Raw genomic sequence first — 23,949 nt, forward strand, 5'->3', positions numbered from 1 at the left:
TTGGAACTAGAAGCACAAGCATTTTGATACACTCGCATTAACATCTGCTAACCATGTGTATGTGAACAATAAGATTTTATTTTATTTGACTCTTACCAACTGAGCCACATGGGACCACTGTATGTCTCTGTGTTTTAATATATGTTACTGACCTGTAGTTGTATATTCCTGACCTGTAGTTGTATGTTCCTGACCTGTAGTTGTATGTTACTGACCTGTAGTTGTATGTTACTGACCTGTAGTTGTATATTACTGACCTGTAGTTGTATGTTACTGACCTGTAGTTGTATACTACTGACCTGTAGTTGTATGTTACTGACCTGTAGTTGTATGTTCCTGACCTGTAGTTGTATGTTACTGACCTGTAGTTGTATGTTACTGACCTGTAGTTGTATATTACTGACCTGTAGTTGTATATTACTGACCTGTAGTTGTATGTTACTGACCTGTAGTTGTATGTTACTGACCTGTAGTTGTATGTTACTGACCTGTAGTTGTATGTTACTGGCCTGTAGTTGTATGTTCCTGACCTGTAGTTGTATGTTACTGACCTGTAGTTGTATATTACTGACCTGTAGTTGTATATTACTGACCTGTAGTTGTATATTACTGACCTGTAGTTGTATGTTACTGACCTGTAGCTGTATGTTACTGACCTGTAGTTGTATATTACTGACCTGTAGTTGTATGTTACTGACCTGTAGTTGTATGTTACTGACCTGTAGTTGTATGTTACTGACCTGTAGTTGTATATTACTGACCTGTAGTTGTATGTAGACTGACCTGTAGTTGTATGTAGACTGACCTGTAGTTGTATGTTACTGACCTATAGTTGTATATTACTGACCTGTAGTTGTATGTTCCTGACCTGTAGTTGTATGTTCCTGACCTGTAGTTGTATGTTACTGACCTGTAGCTGTATATTCCTGACCTGTAGCTGTATGTGTTTCCAGTGTGGAGCCTCTCCTACCTGAGTCTGGGATAGAGGCGGACATAGAGGTCAAGAGCATCCTCTCTTCAGACTGATACCTTCTACCAGCTGTAAAGCCAGCCCATCACTCTGAGGTGAACACACACACACACACACACACACACACACACACACACACACACACACACACACACACACACACACACACACACACACACACACACACACACACACACACGGTTCTAGGTGAGACCAGACACCACATTCATCTCTGTCCTTCCTCTCATTACTTTCCCCTCTGTCCATTTTGTAGTACTGTTTAACATAGCGTGTCTGTGCATGCCTTGCTGGGCGAGAGGCTGAACCCCCCCCCTCTCTCTGTCCGTCTGTCTCTCGCTGTCTGTCTGTCACGCTGTCTGTCTCTCACTGTCTCTCCCTCTCTCTGTCTGTCTGTCTCTCTGTCTGTCTGTCTCTCACTCCCCCTCGCTCTATCTGTCTGTCTCTCGCTGTATGTCTCTCACTGTCTCCCCCCCCCCCCTCTCTCTCTCTCTCTCTCTCTCTCTCTCTCTCTCTCTCTCTCTCTCTCTTTCTCTCTCTCTCTCTCTATGTCTGTCTGTCTCTCGCTGTCTGTCACGCTGTCTGTCTCTCCCTCTCTCTGTCTGTCTCTCTGTCTGTCTGTCTCTCGCTGTCTGTCTCTCACTCCCCCTCTCTCTATTTGTCTGTTTCTCGCTGTATGTCTCTCTGTCTCCCCCCTCTCTCTCTCTCTCACTCTCTGTCTGTCTGTCACTCACTTTCTGTCTCTCGCTGTTTGTCTGTCTGTCTGTCTGTCTGTCTGTCTGTCTGTCTGTCTGTCTGTCTGTCTGTCTGTCTGTCTGTCTCTCACTGTATGTCTCTCACTGTCTCCCCCCTCTCCCCCCCCCTCTCTCTCTCTCTCTCTGTCTGTCTGTCTGTCTGTCTGTCGCTGTCTGTCTCTCGCTGTCTGTCTGTCTCTCGCTGTCTGTCTGTCTCTCGCTGTCTGTCTCTCTCTCTCTGTCTCTCTGTGTTTGTGTGCATGTATGTGTGCGAAGCTGGGCATCAGGTTACTGCTGTGATTCCTGTCAGTCAGTACCCTGGGAGTTTCCACAGTGTACTCACCAGTGACTCAGCATGAATGTGTGTATAGTATTAGTAGCACGAACAATATATAACCAAATATGAGATATCTTCACTTCCACTGTGGAGAGGTTGTGTTCGTTTGTTGAAGGTTACAGTAGTAACTTACTTTCACAACTTTAGATAGTAATATTGATCTTAGACTCACACAAAACCTTAGATAGTCATGTTAGTTCAAGCGTGATCATGTTGTGGGAAATTCTGACTGGGAAAGCCCTCCCCGGTGTGGAGGTAAGGTGTTGGGTAACGTGAATGTGTAATTCTGATCCCCTTTGTCTCCTCTATCCAGGGGCTTCCCAGTGAGTGACTGACTAAGGGTTCCGCCCTTAGGAAGATGATGTTTACAGCGGGGGGGTTTAGGATGTAGGGGAGACATATCCCCTTGTTGTTGGGTTGAGATTAGAGCCGTCCCAGTGCAACCTTACATAGTAAATGTTTCTGCAAGGCCAAGCAGGATCTTGTGGGAATTTCTGACTGTTTAGTGGAGGAATGGGCAACCCCCTTTTGTAGTATTCAGACCCCTTGACTTTTTCCCACATTTTGTTACGTTACAGCCTTATTCTAAAATGGATTAAATTATTTTATTTCATCATCTATCTACACACAATACCCCATAATGACATCACAATACCCCATAATGACATCACAATACCCCATAATGACATCACAATACCCCATAATGACAAAGCAAAAAACAGGTTTTCGAGACATTTTTGCAAATGTATTTAAATTAAAAAACTAAAATACCTTATTTACATAAGCATTCAGACCCTTTGCTATGAGATTCGAAATTGAGCTCAGGTGCATCCTGTTTCCATTGATCATCCTTGAGATGTTACTACAACTTGATTGGAGTCCACCTGTGGTAAATTCAATTGATTCGATATGATTTGGAAAGGCACACACCTGTCTATATAACGTCCCACAGTTGACAGTGCATTTCAGAACAAAAACCAAGCCATGAGGTCGAAGGAATTGTCCGTAGAGCTCCGAGACAGGATTGTGTCGAGGAAAAATTCTGCATCATTGAAGATCCCCATGAACACAGTGGCCTCCATCATTCTTAAATGGAAGAAGTTTGCAATTACCTAGACTCTTCCTAGAGCTGGCCTTCCGGCCAAACTGAGCCATCGGGGGAGAAGGGCCTTGGTCAGGGAGGTGACTAGTTTGATTAGCTTGCTAATCGATTATCATTCACACCACAGTTGCTATTTTCGGTAGCTAGTTAAACATGACAAACTGACAAAGATTAGTATCGTATCATGCATGGTTTAGCATATTCGCAATCAATATTAACAGCAGAATGAAACTGGCTAGCTAGCTGGCTATAACATGAACTGTATGCTACTGGCTAGCTAGCTGTTTATAACGTTACCTGTATGCAACTGGCTAGCTAGCTGTTTATAACGTTACCTGTATGCTACTGGCTAGCTAGCTGTTTATAACGTTACCTGTATGCAACTGGCTAGCTAGCTGTTTATAACGTTACCTGTATGCAACTGGCTAGCTAGCTGTTTATAACGTTACCTGTATGCAACTGGCTAGCTAGCTGTTTATAACGTTACCTGTATGCAACTGGCTAGCTAGCTGTTTATAACGTTACCTGTATGTAACTGGCTAGCTAGCTGTTTATAACGTTACCTGTATGCAACTGGCTAGCTAGCTAGCTGTCTAGTGAACAATAGCTAGCAATGAAAACAACTTTTTCGTTTGAGCCAATAAGCTCATTCTTGGCATTTTAACTGTAGACTCTTACCGGTGTATGAATTATGATGAGTCACAGCAAACTGAGACACTTAAATAATAATTTCCACTCGGCTTCAACCAGACTGCTTTTAGCCACAGAAGACAGAACTGTGTCGATACATTCAGGACAACACTGTTATTGCGGCAGGTAGCCTAGTGGTTAGAGCGTTGGACTAGTAACTGAAATGGTTGCAAGATCGAATCCCCGAGCTGACAAGGTAAAAATCTGTCCTTCTGCCCCTGAACAAGGCAGTTAACCCACCGTTCCTAGGCCGTCATTGTAAATAAGAATTTGTTCTTAACTGACTTGCCTAGTTACAAAAAGGTAAAAAAAGAAAAAAGAAAAAAAAGAAAATTGAAAGTTGTATTTACACTTTACATGTGTTAACATTGCCAAAGCAAGTGAGGTAGATAATATACAAACTCTGTTTCTCCTGAATGTCCCAGCCCCCTTATTATCTCAACCAATCATGGCTAGGCGAGATTTCTGTATTTTCTCTGTGTCTAAACAGCTTTGTGATTTTCACTTTTGATGTATATTTACAGATTACATACAGGTTTGTTTTTAAGTTATTAAGGCACATGAAAGTCCACATGCTCAAAAGGGCATTTCTGCAAAGAAATACATTTAGATGATGAAAAAAAAGTTGGAAAATTAGTCTTAGGCCCACCCAGCTTCAAGAATCGGAGCACAAATGTGTAGAATTGAAGCAAACGTGCTTTAAAACTGCAACACGTTATCTATGCCCCATGGCAAAATGTGTAGAATTTAAGGAAATTAACTCTAAAATGTAAACAAAAATTATCTCTGCTATCAAGAGGGGGGACCGCTTAAAATGTTTTGCTGGCGAGGTGGCTAGTTCCGGTTCTGACTGCATTTGTGGGTATGCATGTGGTTACACAGAACCACGGGCTACTGATGAGTTCAGAACCACAGGCTACTGATGAGTTCAGAACCACAGGCTACTGATGAGTTCAGGGCTACTGATGAGTTCAGGGCTACTGATGAGTTCAGGGCTACTGATGAGTTCAGGGCTACTGATGAGTTCAGAACCACAGGCTACTGATGAGTTCAGGGCTACTGATGAGTTCAGAACCACTGATGAGTTCAGAACCACTGATGAGTTCAGGGCTACTGATGAGTTCAGAACCACTGATGAGTTCAGGGCTACTGATGAGTTCAGAACCACGGGCCACTGATGAGTTCAGTGCTACTGATGAGTTCAGGGCTACTGATGAGTTCAGGGCTACTGATGAGTTCAGAACCACAGGCTACTGATGAGTTCAGGGCTACTGATGAGTTCAGAACCACTGATGAGTTCAGAACCACTGATGAGTTCAGGGCTACTGATGAGTTCAGAACCACTGATGAGTTCAGAACCACTGATGAGTTCAGAACCACTGATGAGTTCAGGGCTACTGATGAGTTCAGAACCACTGATGAGTTCAGGGCTACTGATGAGTTCAGAACCACGGGCCACTGATGAGTTCAGGGCTACTGATGAGTTCAGAACCACTGATGAGTTCAGAACCACGGGCTACTGATGAGTTCAGATTTTTTGTGGCTCCCATCAAAGTTGCCCGTCACTGGTTTTTCTTTATATTCCCCCATCTCCTCGTCTCGGGTCCAGGGGCTTCCCAGTGACTGAATCAACCAGAATACACTTTGAGAAAGATGATGTTTACAGAAGAGGGTTAGGGTCCCCTGTGTAAGGGTACAAGGGTGTTTAGTGTGTTGTTTGTTTTTAGTTCAGATCCAGGTGCTTCCCAGTGAGTGAGTCATGAGCTGTTATTTCGCTGAATGGAAATGTATCTATCTACATGTGACCACAGAGTCTTGTGAAATAGTCTTCTGTACTTTCAGTTGTCTCTGTCTTGTGTAAACGGACTTCTTCTATAATGTAACTGTTCTAATGTAACAAGCCATCTGAACTCTGACCTCAACTTTGCTACATATTGTTGTAACTACATAATATCGTCACTTCTATTTCTCGCTGAGGTCTGCCTCTTTATCAGGGAGACTGACGGGTCTTGTTTTTTTATTAACTTTTTATTTATTCAGGGGAACCCAATTGAGACAACTGCCTAATTTACAATGGTGCCCTGAGAACAGAACAAATTACACCAATACAGTACAAACTACAAGACAGCTATAAATACAGTACAAACTACAAGACAGCTATAAATACATTACAAACTACAAGACAGCTATATATACAGTACAAACTACAAGACAGCTATAAATACAGTACAAACTACAAGACAGCTATAAATACAGTACAAACTACAAGACAGCTATAAATACAGTACAAACTACAAGACAGCTATAAATACAGTACAAACTACAAGACAGCTATAAATACAGTACAAACTACAAGACAGCTATAAATACAGTACAAACTACAAGACAGCTATAAATACAGTACAAACTACAAGACAGCTATAAATACAGTACAAACTACAAGACAGCTATACATACATTACAAACTACAAGACAGCTATAAATACATTACAAACTACAAGACAGCTATAAATACAATAAGACAGCTATAAATACAGTACAAACTACAAAACAGCTATAAATACAATAAGACAGCTATAAATACATTACAAACTACAAGACAGCTATAAATACAGTACAAACTACACGACAGCTATAAATACATTACAAACTACAAGACAGCTATAAATACATTACAAACTACAAGACAGCTATAAATACAGTACAAACTACACGACAGCTATAAATACAGTACAAACTACAAGACAGCTATAAATACATTACAAACTACACGACAGCTATAAATACAGTGCAAACTACAAGACAGCTATAAATACAGTACAAATTACAAGACAGCTATAAATACATTACAAACTACAAGATAGCTATAAATACAGTACAAACTACAAGACAGCTATAAATACATTACAAACTACAAGACAGCTATAAATACATTACAAACTACAAGACAGCTATAAATACAGTACAAACTACACGACAGCTATAAATACATTACAAACTACAAGACAGCTATAAATACATTACAAACTACAAGATAGCTATAAATACATTACAAACTACAAGACAGCTATAAATACATTACAAACTACAAGACAGCTATAAATACAGTACAAACTACAAGACAGCTATAAATACATTACAAACTACAAGACAGCTATAAATACATTACAAACTACAAGACAGCTATAAATACAGTACAAACCACAAGACAGCTATAAATACAGTACAAACTACAAGACAGCTATAAATACAGTACAAACTACAAGACAGTTATAAATACAGTATAAAAACTACAGACAGCTATAAAAACTACAAGACAGCTATAAATACATTACAAACTACAAGACAGCTATAAATACATTACAAACCACAAGACAGCTATAAATACATTACAAACCACAAGACAGCTATAAATACATTACAAACTACGAGACAGCTATGAATACATTACAAACTACAAGACAGCTATAAATACATTACAAACCACAAGACAGCTATAAATACAGTACAAACTACAAGACAGCTATAAATACATTACAAACTACAAGACAGCTATCAATACATTACAAACTACAAGACAGCTATAAATACAGTAAACTACAAGACAGCTATAAATACATTACAAACTACAAGACAGCTATAAATACATTACAAACTACAAGACAGCTATAAATACATTACAAACTACAAGACAGCTATAAATACAGTACAGACTACAAGACAGCTATAAATACATTACAAACTACAAGACAGCTATAAATACATTACAAACTACAAGACAGCTATAAATACAGTACAAACTACAAGACAGCTATAAATACAGTATAAACTACAAGACAGCTATAAATACAGTATAAACTACAAGACAGCTATAAATACAGTACAAACTACAAGACAGCTATAAATACAGTACAAACTACAAGACAGCTATAAATACATTACAAACTACAAGACAGCTATAAATACACTACAAACTACAAGACAGCTATAAATACAGTATAAACTACAAGACAGCTATAAATACATTACAAACTACAAGACAGCTATAAATACAGTATAAACTACAAGACAGCTATAAATACATTACAAACTACAAGACAGCTATAAATACATTACAAACTACAGGACAGCTATAAATACATTACAAACTACAAGACAGCTATAAATACATTACAAACTACAAGACAGCTATAAATACAGTATAAACTACAAGACAGCTATAAATACATTACAAACTACAAGACAGCTATAAATACATTACAAACTACAAGACAGCTATAAATACAGTATAAACTACAAGACAGCTATAAATACATTACAAACTACAAGACAGCTATAAATACATTACAAACTACAAGACAGCTATAAATACATTACAAACTACAAGACAGCTATAAATACAGTATAAACTACAAGACAGCTATAAATACATTACAAACTACAAGACAGCTATAAATACATTACAAACTACAAGACAGCTATAAATACATTACAAACTACAAGACAGCTGTAAATACAGTACAAACTACAAGACAGCTATAAATACATTACAAACTACAAGACAGCTATAAATACAGTACAAACTACAAGACAGCTATAAATACAGTATAAACTACAAGACAGCTATAAATACATTACAAACTACAAGACAGCTATAAATACATTACAAACTACAAGACAGCTATAAATACAGTATAAACTACAAGACAGCTATAAATACATTACAAACTACAAGACAGCTATAAATACATTACAAACTACAGGACAGCTATAAATACATTACAAACTACAGGACAGCTATAAATACATTACAAACTACAGGACAGCTATAAATACATTACAAACTACAAGACAGCTATAAATACATTACAAACTACAAGACAGCTATAAATACAGTATAAACTACAAGACAGCTATAAATACATTACAAACTACAAGACAGCTATAAATACATTACAAACTACAAGACAGCTATAAATACATTACAAACTACAAGACAGCTATAAATACATTACAAACTACAAGACAGCTATAAATACATTACAAACTACAAGACAGCTATAAATACATTACAAACTACAAGACAGCTATAAATACAGTATAAACTACAGGACAGCTATATATACATTACAAACTACAGGACAGCTATATATACATTACAAACTACAAGACAGCTATAAATACATTACAAACTACAAGACAGCTATAAATACAGTACAAACTACACGACAGCTATAAATACATTACAAACTACAAGACAGCTATAAATACATTACAAACTACAAGATAGCTATAAATACATTACAAACTACAAGACAGCTATAAATACATTACAAACTACAAGACAGCTATAAATACAGTACAAACTACAAGACAGCTATAAATACATTACAAACTACAAGACAGCTATAAATACAGTACAAACTACAAGACAGCTATAAATACAGTACAAACTACAAGACAGCTATAAATACAGTACAAACTACAAGACAGCTATAAATACAGTATAAAAACTACAGACAGCTATAAAAACTACAAGACAGCTATAAATACATTACAACCTACAAGACAGCTATAAATACATTACAAACCACAAGACAGCTATAAATACATTACAAACCACAAGACAGCTATAAATACATTACAAACTACGAGACAGCTATGAATACATTACAAACTACAAGACAGCTATAAATACATTACAAACCACAAGACAGCTATAAATACATTACAAACTACGAGACAGCTATGAATACATTACAAACTACGAGACAGCTATAAATACATTACAAACCACAAGACAGCTATAAATACAGTGCAAACTACAAGACAGCTATAAATACATTACAAACTACAAGACAGCTATAAATACAGTACAAACTACAAGACAGCTATAAATACATTACAAACTACAAGACAGCTATCAATACATTACAAACTACAAGACAGCTATAAATACAGTAAACTACAAGACAGCTATAAATACATTACAAACTACAAGACAGCTATAAATACATTACAAACTACAAGACAGCTATAAATACATTACAAACTACAAGACAGCTATAAATACAGTACAGACTACAAGACAGCTATAAATACATTACAAACTACAGGACAGCTATATATACATTACAAACTACAGGACAGCTATAAATACATTACAAACTACAAGACAGCTATAAATACATTACAAACTACAGGACAGCTATAAATACATTACAAACTACAGGACAGCTATAAATACATTACAAACTACAAGACAGCTATAAATACATTACAAACTACAGGACAGCTATATATACATTACAAACTACAGGACAGCTATATATACATTACAAACTACAAGACAGCTATAAATACAGTACAAACTACAGGACAGCTATATATACATTACAAACTACAGGACAGCTATAAATACAGTACAAACTACAGGACAGCTATATATACATTACAAACTACAGGACAGCTATAAATACAGTACAAACTACAGGACAGCTATATATACATTACAAACTACAGGACAGCTATAAATACAGTATAAACTACAAGACAGCTATAAATACAGTACAAACTACAGGACAGCTATAAATACAGTACAAACTACAGGACAGCTATAAATACAGTATAAACTACAAGACAGCTATAAATACAGTACAAACTACAGGACAGCTATAAATACAGTACAAACTACAGGACAGCTATAAATACAGTATAAACTACAAGACAGCTATAAATACAGTACAAACTACAGGACAGCTATAAATACAGTACAAACTACAGGACAGCTATAAATACATTACACACTACAGGACAGCTATAAATACATTACAAACTACAGGACAGCTATAAATACATTACAAACTACAGGACAGCTATATATACAGTACAAACTACAGGACAGCTATAAATACAGTACAAACTACAGGACAGCTATAAATACATTACAAACTACAGGACAGCTATAAATACATTACACACTACAGGACAGCTATAAATACATTACACACTACAGGACAGCTATAAATACATTACAAACTACAGGACAGCTATATATACAGTACAAACTACAGGACAGCTATAAATACAGTACAAACTACAGGACAGCTATAAATACAGTACAAACTACAGGACAGCTATAAATACATTACAAACTACAGGACAGCTATATATACATTACAAACTACAAGACAGCTATATATACAGTACAAACTACAGGACAGCTATAAATACATTACAAACTACAGGACAGCTATATATACAGTACAAACTACAGGACAGCTATAAATACATTACAAACTACAGGACAGCTATATATACAGTACAAACTACAAGACAGCTATAAATACATTACAAACTACAAGACAGCTATAAATACATTTCATCAGGTTATCCCTCCCCCCTACAGCCTGTTTTAATGTGTTCAGTACTTTCGGAAAGTATTCAGACCCTTTGACTTTTTCCCCATTTTGTTACGTTGCAGCCTTATTCTAAAACGTATTAAATTGTTTTCCCCCCTCAACAATCTACACACAACACCCCACAATGACAAAACAAAAACAGATTTGTAGAAATTTTCGCTCATTCATTCAAAATAAAAAACTGAAAATCACATTTATTCAGACCCTTTACTCAGTACTTTGTTGAAGCACCTTTGCAGCGATTACAGCCTTGAGTCTTCTTGGGTATGACGCTAAAAGCTTGGCACACCTGTGCATCGACACAATCCTGTCTCGGAGCTCTACGGACAATTCCTTCGACCTGATGGCTTGGTTTTGGCTCTGACATGTACTGTCAACTGTGGGACCTTATATAGACAGGTGTGTGTCTTTCCAAATCATGTCCAATCAATTGAATTTACCACAGGTGGACTCCAAGTTGTAGAAACATCTCAAGGATGATCAATGGAAACAGGATGCACCTGAGCTCAATTTCGAGTCTCATAGCAAAGGGTCTGAATACTTAAATAAGCTATTTCTGTTTTTATTATTACTAAATTAGCAAACATTTCTTAAAAACCTGTTTTTGCTTTGTCATTATGGGGTGTTGTGTGTAGATTGATGAGGAAAATATTTCATTTAATTGATTTTAGAATACGGCTGTAACTTAACAAAATGTGGAGGAAGGGGTCTGAATACTTTCCGAATGCACTTTATATGGTTTTTAAACTGTCCTGACTCTGTCCTTCATGTTCTCCCCCTGTACCCTGTTTTAACATGTATGTGTTTTTTAAACTGACCTGACTCTGTCCCCCTTCCCTCCGCCTGCAGCCTGTCTCCACCCCCCTCTGATACGGTGTGTCCCTCCTCCAGCTCAGTGATGACGTCTCGGGTGTTGATGAGGCAGGAGCTGATGCGCCAGCAGGCCAGGGACCAGGAGAGGAGAGAGGCCCAGCAGCAGGTCTCCTCAGCCCAGCTACGCACCACCGACTCCTCCCCAGCCATCTCCATGGCCCCAGAGCATACCGGAGCCCGACCACCCTCTGCCCAGGTCCCTGTGGAAGTCCTCAAGGTAAGGTCATGACTTTCCTGAAGCTCTCTGAGGGCTGTTGGGTTTGCAATTCACTATAAACGCCTGGTCTGTTTGTGTGTCAAAGAAATTACAATTGGAGCGTTCCAGAATTGCGGACATGATAATAAGATACTACAGTGCAGGAGTCCTGCAGTCCCCCAAACACATTGACCATCAGCAACATGGCTATGAATCACAACCCTGACCCTTTCAGCCTGTCCAACCTGTTTCCCTACATCTACTGTCAATACATCATGCCCTGGAGGGCTTGGGGAGGGCTGGTCTTGGGGAGGTCTGGTCTTGAGGAGGGCTGGTCTTGGGGAGGGCTGGTCTTGGGGAGGTCTGGTCTTGAGGAGGGCTGGTCTTGGGGAGGGCTGGTCTTGAGGAGGGCTGGTCTTGGGGAGGGCTGGTCTTGAGGAGGGCTGGTCTTGGGGAGGGCTGGTCTTGAGGAGGGCTGGTCTTGAGGAGGGCTGGTCTTGAGGAGGGCTGGTCTTGGGGAGGGCTGGTCTTGAGGAGGGCTGGTCTTGAGGAGGGCTGGTCTTGAGGAGGGCTGGTCTTGAGGAGGGCTGGTCTTGAGGAGGGCTGGTCTTGAGGAGGTCTTGAGGAGAGATGGTCTTGAGGTCTTGAGGAGGTCTTGGAGAGGGCTGGTCTTGAGGAGGTCTTGAGGAGGGCTGGTCTTGAGGAGGGCTGGTCTTGGGGAGGGCTGGTCTTGAGGAGGTCTTGAGGAGGGCTGGTCTTGAGGAGGTCTTGAGGAGGGCTGGTCTTGGGGAGGGCTGGTCTTGAGGAGGTCTTGAGGAGAGATGGTCTTGAGGAGGGCTGGTCTTGAGGAAGGCTGGTCTTGAGGAGGTCTTGAGGAGAGATGGTCTTGAGGAGGGCTGGTCTTGGGCAGGGCTGGTCTTGAGGAGGGCTGGTCTTGAGGAGGTCTTGAGGAGGGCTGGTCTTGAGGAGGTCTTGAGGAGGGCTGGTCTTGAGGAGGTCTTGAGGAGAGATGGTCTTGAGGAGGTCTTGGGCAGGGCTGGTCTTGGGGAGGTCTGGTCTTGAGGAGGGCTGGTCTTGGGGAGGGCTGGTCTTGAGGAGGGCTGGTCTTGGGGAGGGCTGGTCTTGAGGAGGGCTGGTCTTGAGGAGGGCTGGTCTTGGGGAGGGCTGGTCTTGAGGAGGGCTGGTCTTGAGGAGGGCTGGTCTTGGGGAGGGCTGGTCTTGAGGAGGGCTGGTCTTGAGGAGGGCTGGTCTTGAGGAGGGCTGGTCTTGAGGAGGGCTGGTCTTGAGGAGGGCTGGTCTTGAGGAGGGCTGGTCTTGAGGAGGTCTTGAGGAGAGATGGTCTTGAGGTCTTGAGGAGGTCTTGGAGAGGGCTGGTCTTGAGGAGGTCTTGAGGAGGGCTGGTCTTGAGGAGGTCTTGAGGAGGGCTGGTCTTGGGGAGGGCTGGTCTTGAGGAGGTCTTGAGGAGGGCTGGTCTTGAGGAGGTCTTGAGGAGGGCTGGTCTTGGGGAGGGCTGGTCTTGAGGAGGTCTTGAGGAGAGATGGTCTTGAGGAGGGCTGGTCTTGAGGAAGGCTGGTCTTGAGGAGGTCTTGAGGAGAGATGGTCTTGAGGAGGGCTGGTCTTGGGCAGGGCTGGTCTTGAGGAGGGCTGGTCTTGAGGAGGTCTTGAGGAGGGCTGGTCTTGAGGAGGTCTTGAGGAGGGCTGGTCTTGAGGAGGTCTTGAGAAGAGATGGTCTTGAGGAGGTCTTGGGCAGGGCTGGTCTTGAGGAGGGCTGGTCTTGGGGAGGGCTGGTCTTGAGGAGGTCTTGAGGAGAGATGGTCTTGAGGAGGGCTGGTCTTGGACAGGGCTGGTCTTGAGGAGGGCTGGTCTTGAGGAGGTCTTGAGGAGGGTTGGTCTTGAGGAGGGCTGGTCTTGAGGAGGGCTGGGGTTTGGGGGAGGCTGGATTTTGGGAGTGCTGGGCTTGGGGAGGATTGCGCTTGGGGATGGCTGGGTTTGGGGAGGACTGGTTTTGGGGAGGGCTGGGTTTGGGGAGGACTGGGTTTGGGGAGGACTGGTTTTGGGGAGGCTGGGTTTGGGGAGGGCTGGGTTTGAGGAGGACTGGGTTTGGGGAGGACTGGGTTTGAGGAGGACTGGGTTTGGGGAGGACTGGGTTTGAGGAGGACTGGATTTGGGGAGGACTGGGTTTGTTTTGGGGAGGACTGGGTTTGTTTTGGGGAGGACTGGGTTTAGGGAGAACTGGGTTTGAGGAGGACTGTGTTGGTTTTGGGGAGGACTGGGTTTAGGGAGGACTGGTTTTGCTTTTGACCACAAACGTTTTAAATCGAAGTGGGAGCTGTTGCAGATACTGTGTTACATTTCTAAGGAAGCCGTACATGTTGATGACAGGGCTTACAGTGCATTATAACAACCTGATATCTGCCTTTCCTCAATGACTTCCCATCTCTCCCTCTTTCTCTCTCCACTCTCTGTCTCTCACTATCCCCCTTCTCTGTCTCTCACTATCCCCCCTCTCTGTCTCTCACTATCCCCCTTCTCTGTCTCTCACTATCCCCCTTCTCTGTCTCTCACTATCCCCCCTCTCTGTCTCTCACTATCCCCCTTCTCTGTCTCTCACTATCCCCTCTCTGTCTCTCACTATCCCCCTTCTCTGTCTCTCACTATCCCCTCTCTGTCTCTCACTATCCCCCCTCTCTGTCTCTCACTATCCCCCCTCTCTGTCTCTCACTATCCCCCTTCTCTGTCTCTCACTATCCCCCTTCTCTGTCTCTCACTATCCCCTCTCTGTCTCTCACTATCCCCCTTCTCTGTCTCTCACTATCCCCTCTCTGTCTCTCACTATCCCCCTTCTCTGTCTCTCACTATCCCCTCTCTGTCTCTCACTATCCCCCCTCTCTGTCTCTCACTATCCCCCCTCTCTGTCTCTCACTATCCCCCTTCTCTGTCTCTCACTATCCCCCTTCTCTGTCTCTCACTATCCCCTCTCTGTCTCTCACTATCCCCCTTCTCTGTCTCTCACTATCCCCTCTCTCTGTCTCTCACCATCCCCCTTCTCTGTCTCTCACTCCCCCCCTCTGTCTCTCACTCCCCCCCTCTCTGTCTCTCACTATCCCCCCTCTCTGTCTTTCACTATCCCCTCTCTCTGTCGTTCACTATCCCCTCTCTGTCTTTCACTATCCCCCTTCTCTGTCTTTCACTATCCCCCTTCTCTGTCTCTCACTATCCCCCCTCTCTGTCTCTCACTATCCCCCTTCTCTGTCTCTCACTATCCCCTCTCTGTCTCTCACTATCCCCCCTCTCTGTCTCTCACTATCCCCCCTCTCTGTCTCTCACTATCCCCCTTCTCTGTCTCTCACTATCCCCCTTCTCTGTCTCTCACTATCCCCTCTCTGTCTCTCACTATCCCCCTTCTCTGTCTCTCACTATCCCCTCTCTGTCTCTCACTATCCCCCTTCTCTGTCTCTCACTATCCCCTCTCTGTCTCTCACTATCCCCCCTCTCTGTCTCTCACTATCCCCCCTCTCTGTCTCTCACTATCCCCCTTCTCTGTCTCTCACTATCCCCCTTCTCTGTCTCTCACTATCCCCCTTCTCTGTCTCTCACTATCCCCTCTCTGTCTCTCACTATCCCCCTTCTCTGTCTCTCACTATCCCCTCTCTCTGTCTCTCACCATCCCCCTTCTCTGTCTCTCACTCCCCCCCTCTCTGTCTCTCACTATCCCCTCTCTGTCTTTCACTATCCCCCTTCTCTGTCTTTCACTATCCCCCTTCTCTGTCTCTCACTATCCCCCCTCTCTGTCTCTCACTATCCCCCTTCTCTGTCTCTCACTATCCCCCTTCTCTGTCTCTCACTCCCCCCCTTCTCTGTCTTTCACTATCCCCCCTCTCTGTCTCTCACTATCCCCCTTCTCTGTCTCTCACTATCCCCCCTCTCTGTCTTTCACTATCCCCTCTCTGTCTCTCACTATCCCCCTTCTCTGTCTCTCACTATCCCCTCTCTCTGTCTCTCACCATCCCCCTTCTCTGTCTCTCACCCCCCCCCCCCTCTGTCTCTCACTCCCCCCCTCTCTGTCTCTCACTATCCCCCCTCTCTGTCTTTCACTATCCCCTCTCTCTGTCTTTCACTATCCCCCCAATCTGTCTCTCACTATCCCCCCCTCTCTGTCTCTCACTATCCCCCCTCTCTGTCTTTCACTGTCCCCCCCTCTCTGTCTCTCACTCCCCCCCCTCTCTCTCTCTCTCACTATCCCCCCCTTTGTCTCTCACTCCCCCCCTCTCTCTCTCTCTCACTATCCCCCCCTTTGTCTCTCACTCCCCCCCTCTCTCTCTCACTATCCCCCCCTTTGTCTCTCACTCCCCCCCCTCTATCTCTCGCTATCCCCCCTCTCTGTCTCTCACTCTCCCCCCCTCTCTGTCTCTCACTATCCCCTCTCTCTGTCTCTCACTCCCCCCCCCCCCCTCTATCTCTCACTATTCCCCCCTTTGTCTCTCACTCCCCCCCCCCTGTCTCTCTCTCTCCCCCTCTCTCTCTCTCTCTCTCCATCCAGGCCTCTACTCTATCTAACCCCCGTCTCTCTCTCTCCTTCAGGTTCAGACCCACCTGGAGAACCCCACCAAGTACCACCTCCAGGCCTCCCTGAGACAGCAGGTTAAACACTACCTCTCCTCCACCGTGGGGAACAAATTGACCAGTCAGACGCTGGGCGCCTCCCCTTCACCTCAGTCCGGATCCGCCCGCGAGCTCCAGCCTGCAGCCAGCAGCACTCCTAGCAGCCCATTGGCTGTGCTCAGCCTGAGCTCCAACAAAGAGGAGGTACTAAATCAAATCAAATCAAATGTATTTATAAAGCCCTTCGTACATCAGCTGATTTCTCAAAGTGCTGTACAGAAACCCGGCCTAAAACCCCCAAACAGCAAGCAATGCAGGTGTAGAAGCACGGTGGTTACGGGCCAGATCTCTTATGAACAGTACCAGAATAAACTCATTTTGGTCAAGGAATTCGTGAAATAAGTTGTATGGTATGTAATGCAATACAATGTATTATTAGGAATCTACCATGTATGTTCTTGACCCGAGGCAACGTGGGCCTGGAGGCTCACTGGTATCTACAATACTCCAACAATTATCCATTTTTCAACTCACTACGTGTATTCCCCAATTTTTTTTATATTTTTTTTGAATAACATAAATGTACTGTAATTAAAACTGCTAAATGTTCTCTCTGCCTCATGGGAATTTTTTTTGTAGAATTGCAGGATATAAGCTTTAAAGCTGCAACAACAACAAACAAAAAATCTCTCTGCCCAGTGACAAAATGTGTAGAAAAGTGCTAGATTTTCTCTTCGATGCCAAGAGGCGGGCCCAGGGCTTTCCTTCCCAGGGCCCCCGAGACTTGGTTTGTCCGTCCACGCACGGTCAAAGTCATATTAAAAGTCCTTGTATGTTATATATTTTTTTAATTTTATTTAACTCCAGTTGTGTTCCTATTATGACGAGGGGGAGACCCCCCCCCTCCCCCCTCCCCCCGGCCCCAAAACGGATTCCCTGGCCCCGAAACGTTTGAGAACCTCTGTTCTACTCTACATGACATTCACCTCCGTTTTATGCAATACATTTCTATAACGTTGTATAATCGTCAACTCACACCACATCCTTTCAACACGCTATGACCTAAATAATCAAACTTTATTCTATCCAACAAGACATACTGCAATTCCGTCTAGAGTGTCCTCCATCTGTAAAATATTCATTTTAACCACATCTTGTGTGTTCGTTCCATGTGTATATATATATATATATAATACGCTGTCTTGGTCTTTCAGTTCCTTTAAAATTCAACAGTAGTTTGTTCCCCCTGTAATAACAATAGCATGTTGTTGGAGACAAGTCTCACGGTGTGGCGGGTCTGTCTCCTGTCTCCTGTCTCCTGTCTCCTGTCCCCTGTCTCCTGTCTCCTGTCTCCTGTCTCCTGCACCTTTCTCTGTGGCTCAGTGTGTTTGGTTCCATATTAGCCTGTCTGTCTGTCTGTCTGTCTGTCTGACTGTGTGTCTGTCTGACTGGGGCGGGTCTGTCTCCTGTCTCCTGCACCTTTCTCTGTGGCTCAGTGTGTTTGGTTCCATATTAGCCTGTCTGTCTGTCTGTCTGACTGTGTGTCTGTCTGACTGGGGCGGGTCTGTCTCCTGTCTCCTGCACCTTTCTCTGTGGCTCAGTGTGTTTGGTTCCATATTAGCCTGTCTGTCTGTCTGTCTGTCTGTCTGTCTGTCTGTCTGTCTGTCTGTCTGTCTGTCTGTCTGTCTGACTGTGTGTCTGTCTGACTGGGGCGGGTCTGTCTCCTGTCTCCTGCACCTTTCTCTGTGGCTCAGTGTGTTTGGTTCCATATTAGCCTGTCTGTCTGTCTGTCTGTCTGTCTGTCTGTCTGACTGTGTGTCTGTCTGACTGGGGCGGGTCTGTCTCCTGTCTCCTGCACCTTTCTCTGTGGCTCAGTGTGTTTGGTTTCACATTAGCCTGTCTGTCTGTCTGTCTGTCTGTCTGTCTGTCTGTCTGTCTGTCTGTCTGTCTGTCTGTCTGCCTGTCTGTCTGTCTGTCTGTCTGTCTGTCTGACTGACTGACTGGGGCTGGTCTGTCTCCTGTCTCCTGCACCTTTCTCTGTGGCTCAGTGTGTTTGGTTTCACATTAGCCTGCCTGTCTGTCTGTCTGTCTGTCTGTCTGTCTGTCTGTCTGTCTGTCTGTCTGTCTGTCTGTCTGTCTGTCTGTCTGGCTGGCTGGCTGGCTGGCTGGCTGCCTGTCTGTCTGTCTGTCTGTCTGGGGCTGGTCTGTCTGTCTGTCTGTCTGGCTGGCTGGCTGGCTGGCTGACTGGGGCTGGTCTGTCTCCTGTCTCCTGTCTCCTGTCTCCTGCACCTTGCTATGTGTGTTCAGTACAACATTATTCTGTCAAATGCAACAGTTCCAGGCTAATGACCTCTGCACACTTCACACCACAGAGACTGTAGTTAAAGGTGTACTCCGCTGTCTGTAGGTCTGTATTCATCCTGAATTAACACATTACATAGCAGATTCAAGATTTTTTGTTTGGCACATCTGGAGTAAAATCAAATTAATTTGCCACTGAGGGGGATGAAAAAAGTTGTATTAAAATGGAATTTAACTGGAATTTAAATTCAGTTGGTCAAAAAAAGGTCTTACTCAGACAATAAGGAGGGGTTGAATTTCAGGAAGGAAGGAAAAAGCCTGAATAAGCCATGTGGTAGAATATTTCATGGCTTGTGAATTTGTGCCTTATTCATATAGTGCTGTGTGGAGTGTTTTAGTGAGGTTTTCTATGTATGACTCACCCTGACTAATCCGTTCTAACACGCTATCTCAGTCTGGCTGTATGTCTGACCCAAGGTGCTGGGGAGACCAGGTACCAGGGAGACCAGGTATCAGGGAGACCAGGGAGACCAGGTATCAGGGAGACCAGGTACCAGGGAGACCAGGTACCAGGGAGACCAGGTACCAGGGAGACCAGGTATCAGGGAGACCAGGTACCAGGGAGACCAGGTATCAGGGAGACCAGGTGTCAGGGAGACCAGGTATCAGGGAGACCAGGTGTCAGGGAGACCAGGTATCAGGGAGAGAATGTACCAGAGAGACCAGGTATCAGGGAGAAGGGAGACCAGGTACCAGGGAGACCAGGTACCAGGGAGACCAGGTATCAGGGAGACCAGGTACCAGGGAGACCAGGGAGAAGGCCAGCATCCCGGAGTCGCCCCTTCACTGTTGACATTGAGACTGGTGTTTTGTGGGTACTATTTAATGAGGACCGGTTGAGGACTTGTGAGGCGTCTGTTTTTCAAACTAGACACTCTAATGTACTCGTCCTCTTGCTCAGTTGTGCACCGGGGCCTCCCACTTCTCTTTCTATTCTGGTTAGAGCCAGTTTGCGCTGTTCTGTGAAGGGAGTAGTACACTGCGCTGTACGAGATCTTCAGTTTCTTGGCAATTTCTCGCATGGAATAGCCGTAATTTCTCAGAACAAGAATGGACTGACGAGTTTCAGGATAATTTTTTTGTTTCTGGACATGTTGAGCCTGTAATCGAACCCACAAATGTTGATGCTCCAGATACTCAACTAGTCTAAAGAAGGCCAGTTTTATTGTTTCTTTAACCAGGACAACAGTTTTCAGCTGTGCTAACATAATTGCAAAAGGGGTTTTCTCATGATCAATTAGCCTTTTATAATGATAAACTTGGATTAGCTAACACAACGTGCCATTATAACACAGCAGTGATGGTTGCTGATAATGGGCCTCTGTACTAGAGGTCGGACGATTATGACGTTTCAACGCCGATACCGATACCAATTATTGGAGGACCAAAAAAAGCCGATACCGATTAATCGGACAATTTTTTTTTTGTTTGTTTGTAATAATGACAATTACAACAATACTGAATGAACACTTATTTTAACTTAATATAATACATCAATAAAATCAATTTAGCCTCAAGTAAATAATGAAACATGTTCAATTTGGTTTAAATAATGCAAAAACAAAGTGTTGGAGAAGGAAGTAAAAGTGCAATATGTGCCATGTAAGAAAGCTAACGTTTAAGTTCCTTACTCCGAACATGAGAACATATGACAGCTGCTGGTTCCTTTTAACATGAGTCTTCAATATTCCCAGGTAAGAAGTTTTAGGTTGTAGTTATTATAGGAATTATAGGACTATTTCCCTCTATACCATTTGTATTTCATATACCTTTGACTATTTGATGTTCTTATAGGCACGTTAGTATTGCCAGTGTAACAGTATAGCTTCCATCCCTCTCCTCGCTCCTACCTGGGCTCGAACCAGGAACACAACGACAACAGCCACCCTCGAAGCAGCGTTACCCATGCAGAGCAAGGGGAACAACTACTCCAAGTCTCAGAGCGAGTGACGTTTGAAACGCTATTAGCGCACACACCGCTAACTAGCTAGCCATTTCACATCGGTTACACCAGCCTAATCTCGGGAGTTGATAGGCTTGAAGCACAGCGAAGAGCTTCTGGCAAAACGCAGGAAAGGGTTGAATGAATGCTTACGAGCATGCTGCTGCCTACCACCGCTCAGTCAGACTGCTCTATCAAATCATAGACTTAGTTATAACATAATAACACAGAAATATGAGCCTTAGGTCATTAATATGGTAGAATCTGGAAACTATCTTCTCGAAAACAAGACGTTTATTCTTTCAGTGAAATACTGAACCGTTCCGTATTTTATCTAACTGCAATGTTACATTGCACAACCTTCAATGTTATGTCATAATTACGTAAAATTCTGGCAAATTTGGCAGCCCAAACTGTTGCATATACCCTGACTCTGCGTGCAATGAACGCAAGAGAAGTGACCCAATTTCACCTGGTTAATATTGCTAACCTGGATTTCTTTTAGCTAAAGATGCAGGTTTAAAAATATATACTTCTGTGTATTGATTTTAAGAAAGGCATTGATGTTTATGGTTATGTACACATTGGAGCAACGATACGCACCGCATCGATTATATGCAACGCAGGACACGCTAGATAAACTAGTAATATCATCAACCATGTGTAGTTATAACTAGTGATTATGATTGATTGATTGTTTTTTATAAGATAAGTTTAATGCTAGCTAGCAACTTACCTTGGCTTCTACTGCATTCGCGTAACAGGCAGGCTCCTCGTGGAGTGCAATGTAATCAGGTGGTTAGAGCTTTGGACTAGTGAACTGTAAGGTTGCAAGATTGAATCCCCCGAGCTGACACGGTAAAAATCTGTCGTTCTGCCCCTGAACGAGGCGGTTAACCAACCGTTCCTAGGCTGTCATTGAAAATAAGAATGTGTTCTTAACTGACTTGCCTAGTTAAATAAAGATTAAATAAAGGTGTCCAAAAATACAGATTTCCGATTGTTATGAAAACTTGAAATCGGCTCTAATTAATCGCCCATTCTGATTAATTGGTCGACCTCTACTCTGTACGCCTATGTAGATATTCCATAAAAAATCTGCCGTTTCCAACTACAATAATCATTTACAACATTAACAATGTCGACACTGTATTTCTGATCAATTTGATGTGATTTTAATGGACAAAAAATGTGCTTTTCTTTCAAAAACAAGGTCATTTCTAGGTGACCCCAAACTGTTGAACGGTAGTGTATATGTGTGTATGTACATATATATATCTTCCTCTACTGACCCCAGAGCTGTTTGTCTTTCAGATGGAAGATGTGATTGATGGCATCATCAGTTTTGAATCCGGTCTCAACGATGAGTTCTTTCAGTTGATGGACCCTGGACTACAGCTAGCCAACACGGTACGTATCCTTCTGTAAGTTGATGGACTCTGGCCTACAGCTAGCCAACAGGGTACATAGCCTTCTGTAAGTTGATGGACTCTGGACTACAGCTAGCCAACACGGTACGTATCCTTCTGTAAGTTGATGGACTCTGGCCTACAGCTAGCCAACACGGTACTGATCCTCCTGTAAGTTGATGGACTCTGCACTACAGCTAGCCAACACGGTACGTATCCTTCTGTAAGTTGATGGACTCTGGCCTACAGCTAGCCAACAGGGTACATAGCCTTCTGTAAGTTGATGGACTCTGCACTACAGCTAGCCAACAGGGTACGTATCCTTCTGTAAGTTGATGGACTCTGCACTACAGCTAGCCAACAGGGTACGTATCCTTCTGTAAGTTGATGGACTCTGGCCTACAGCTAGCCAACAGGGTACATAGCCTTCTGTAAGTTGATGGACTCTGCACTACAGCTAGCCAACAGGGTACGTATCCTTCTGTAAGTTGATGGACTCTGCACTACAGCTAGCCAACAGGGTACGTATCCTTCTGTAAGTTGATGGACTCTGCACTACAGCTAGCCAACACGGTACTGATCCTCCTGTAAGTTGATGGACTCTGGCCTACAGCTAGCCAACACGGTACGTATCCTTCTGTAAGTTGATGGACTCTGGCCTACAGCTAGCCAACAGGGTACATAGCCTTCTGTAAGTTGATGGACTCTGCACTACAGCTAGCCAACAGGGTACGTATCCTTCTGTAAGTTGATGGACTCTGCACTACAGCTAGCCAACAGGGTACGTATCCTTCTGTAAGTTGATGGACTCTGCACTACAGCTAGCCAACACGGTACTGATCCTCCTGTAAGTTGATGGACTCTGGCCTACAGCTAGCCAACACGGTACGTATCCTTCTGTAAGTTGATGGACTCTGGCCTACAGCTAGCCAACACGGTACGTATCCTTCTGTAAGTTGATGGACTCTGGCCTACAGTTAGCCAACACGGTACTGATCCTCCTATAAGTTGATGGACTCTGGCCTACAGCTAGCCAACACGGTACGTATCCTTCTGTAAGTTGATGGACTCTGGCCTACAGCTAGCCAACACGGTACTGATCCTCCTGTAAGTTGATGGACTCTGGCCTACAGTTAGCCAACACGGTACTGATCCTCCTGTAAGTTGATGGACTCTGGCCTACAGCTAGCCAACACGGTACGTATCCTTCTGTAAGTTGATGGACTCTGGCCTACAGCTAGCCAACACGGTACTGATCCTCCTGTAAGTTGATGGACTCTGGCCTACAGCTAGC

The 23,949-nt window shown here is 43.4% G+C and overlaps 1 protein-coding gene across 11 annotated transcripts in view; it reads left to right on the forward strand.

Moving 5' to 3' along the window:
* The window catches only part of LOC139557951 (transcription factor E3-like), a 55,880-nt gene that overhangs the window by 11,105 nt on the left and 20,826 nt on the right, over positions 1–23,949 (forward strand). For 4 of the 11 annotated variants that reach the window (XM_071373322.1, XM_071373315.1, XM_071373314.1 and 1 more), the window contains 3 exons: positions 12,122–12,362; positions 16,923–17,147; positions 22,561–22,656. In XM_071373322.1, coding sequence (XP_071229423.1) covers positions 12,171–12,362; positions 16,923–17,147; positions 22,561–22,656 — 513 coding nt within the window. In that variant the 5' untranslated portion in view covers positions 12,122–12,170. Of the gene's footprint in view, positions 1–953; positions 1,066–12,121; positions 12,363–16,922; positions 17,148–22,560; positions 22,657–23,949 lie in introns of those variants that run through there. The other 7 variants (XM_071373321.1, XM_071373319.1, XM_071373325.1 and 4 more) reach the window with 3 other exon arrangements.

Source organism: Salvelinus alpinus, chromosome 28 (genome assembly GCF_045679555.1).
Source record: "Salvelinus alpinus chromosome 28, SLU_Salpinus.1, whole genome shotgun sequence".
NCBI lineage: Eukaryota > Metazoa > Chordata > Actinopteri > Salmoniformes > Salmonidae > Salvelinus > Salvelinus alpinus.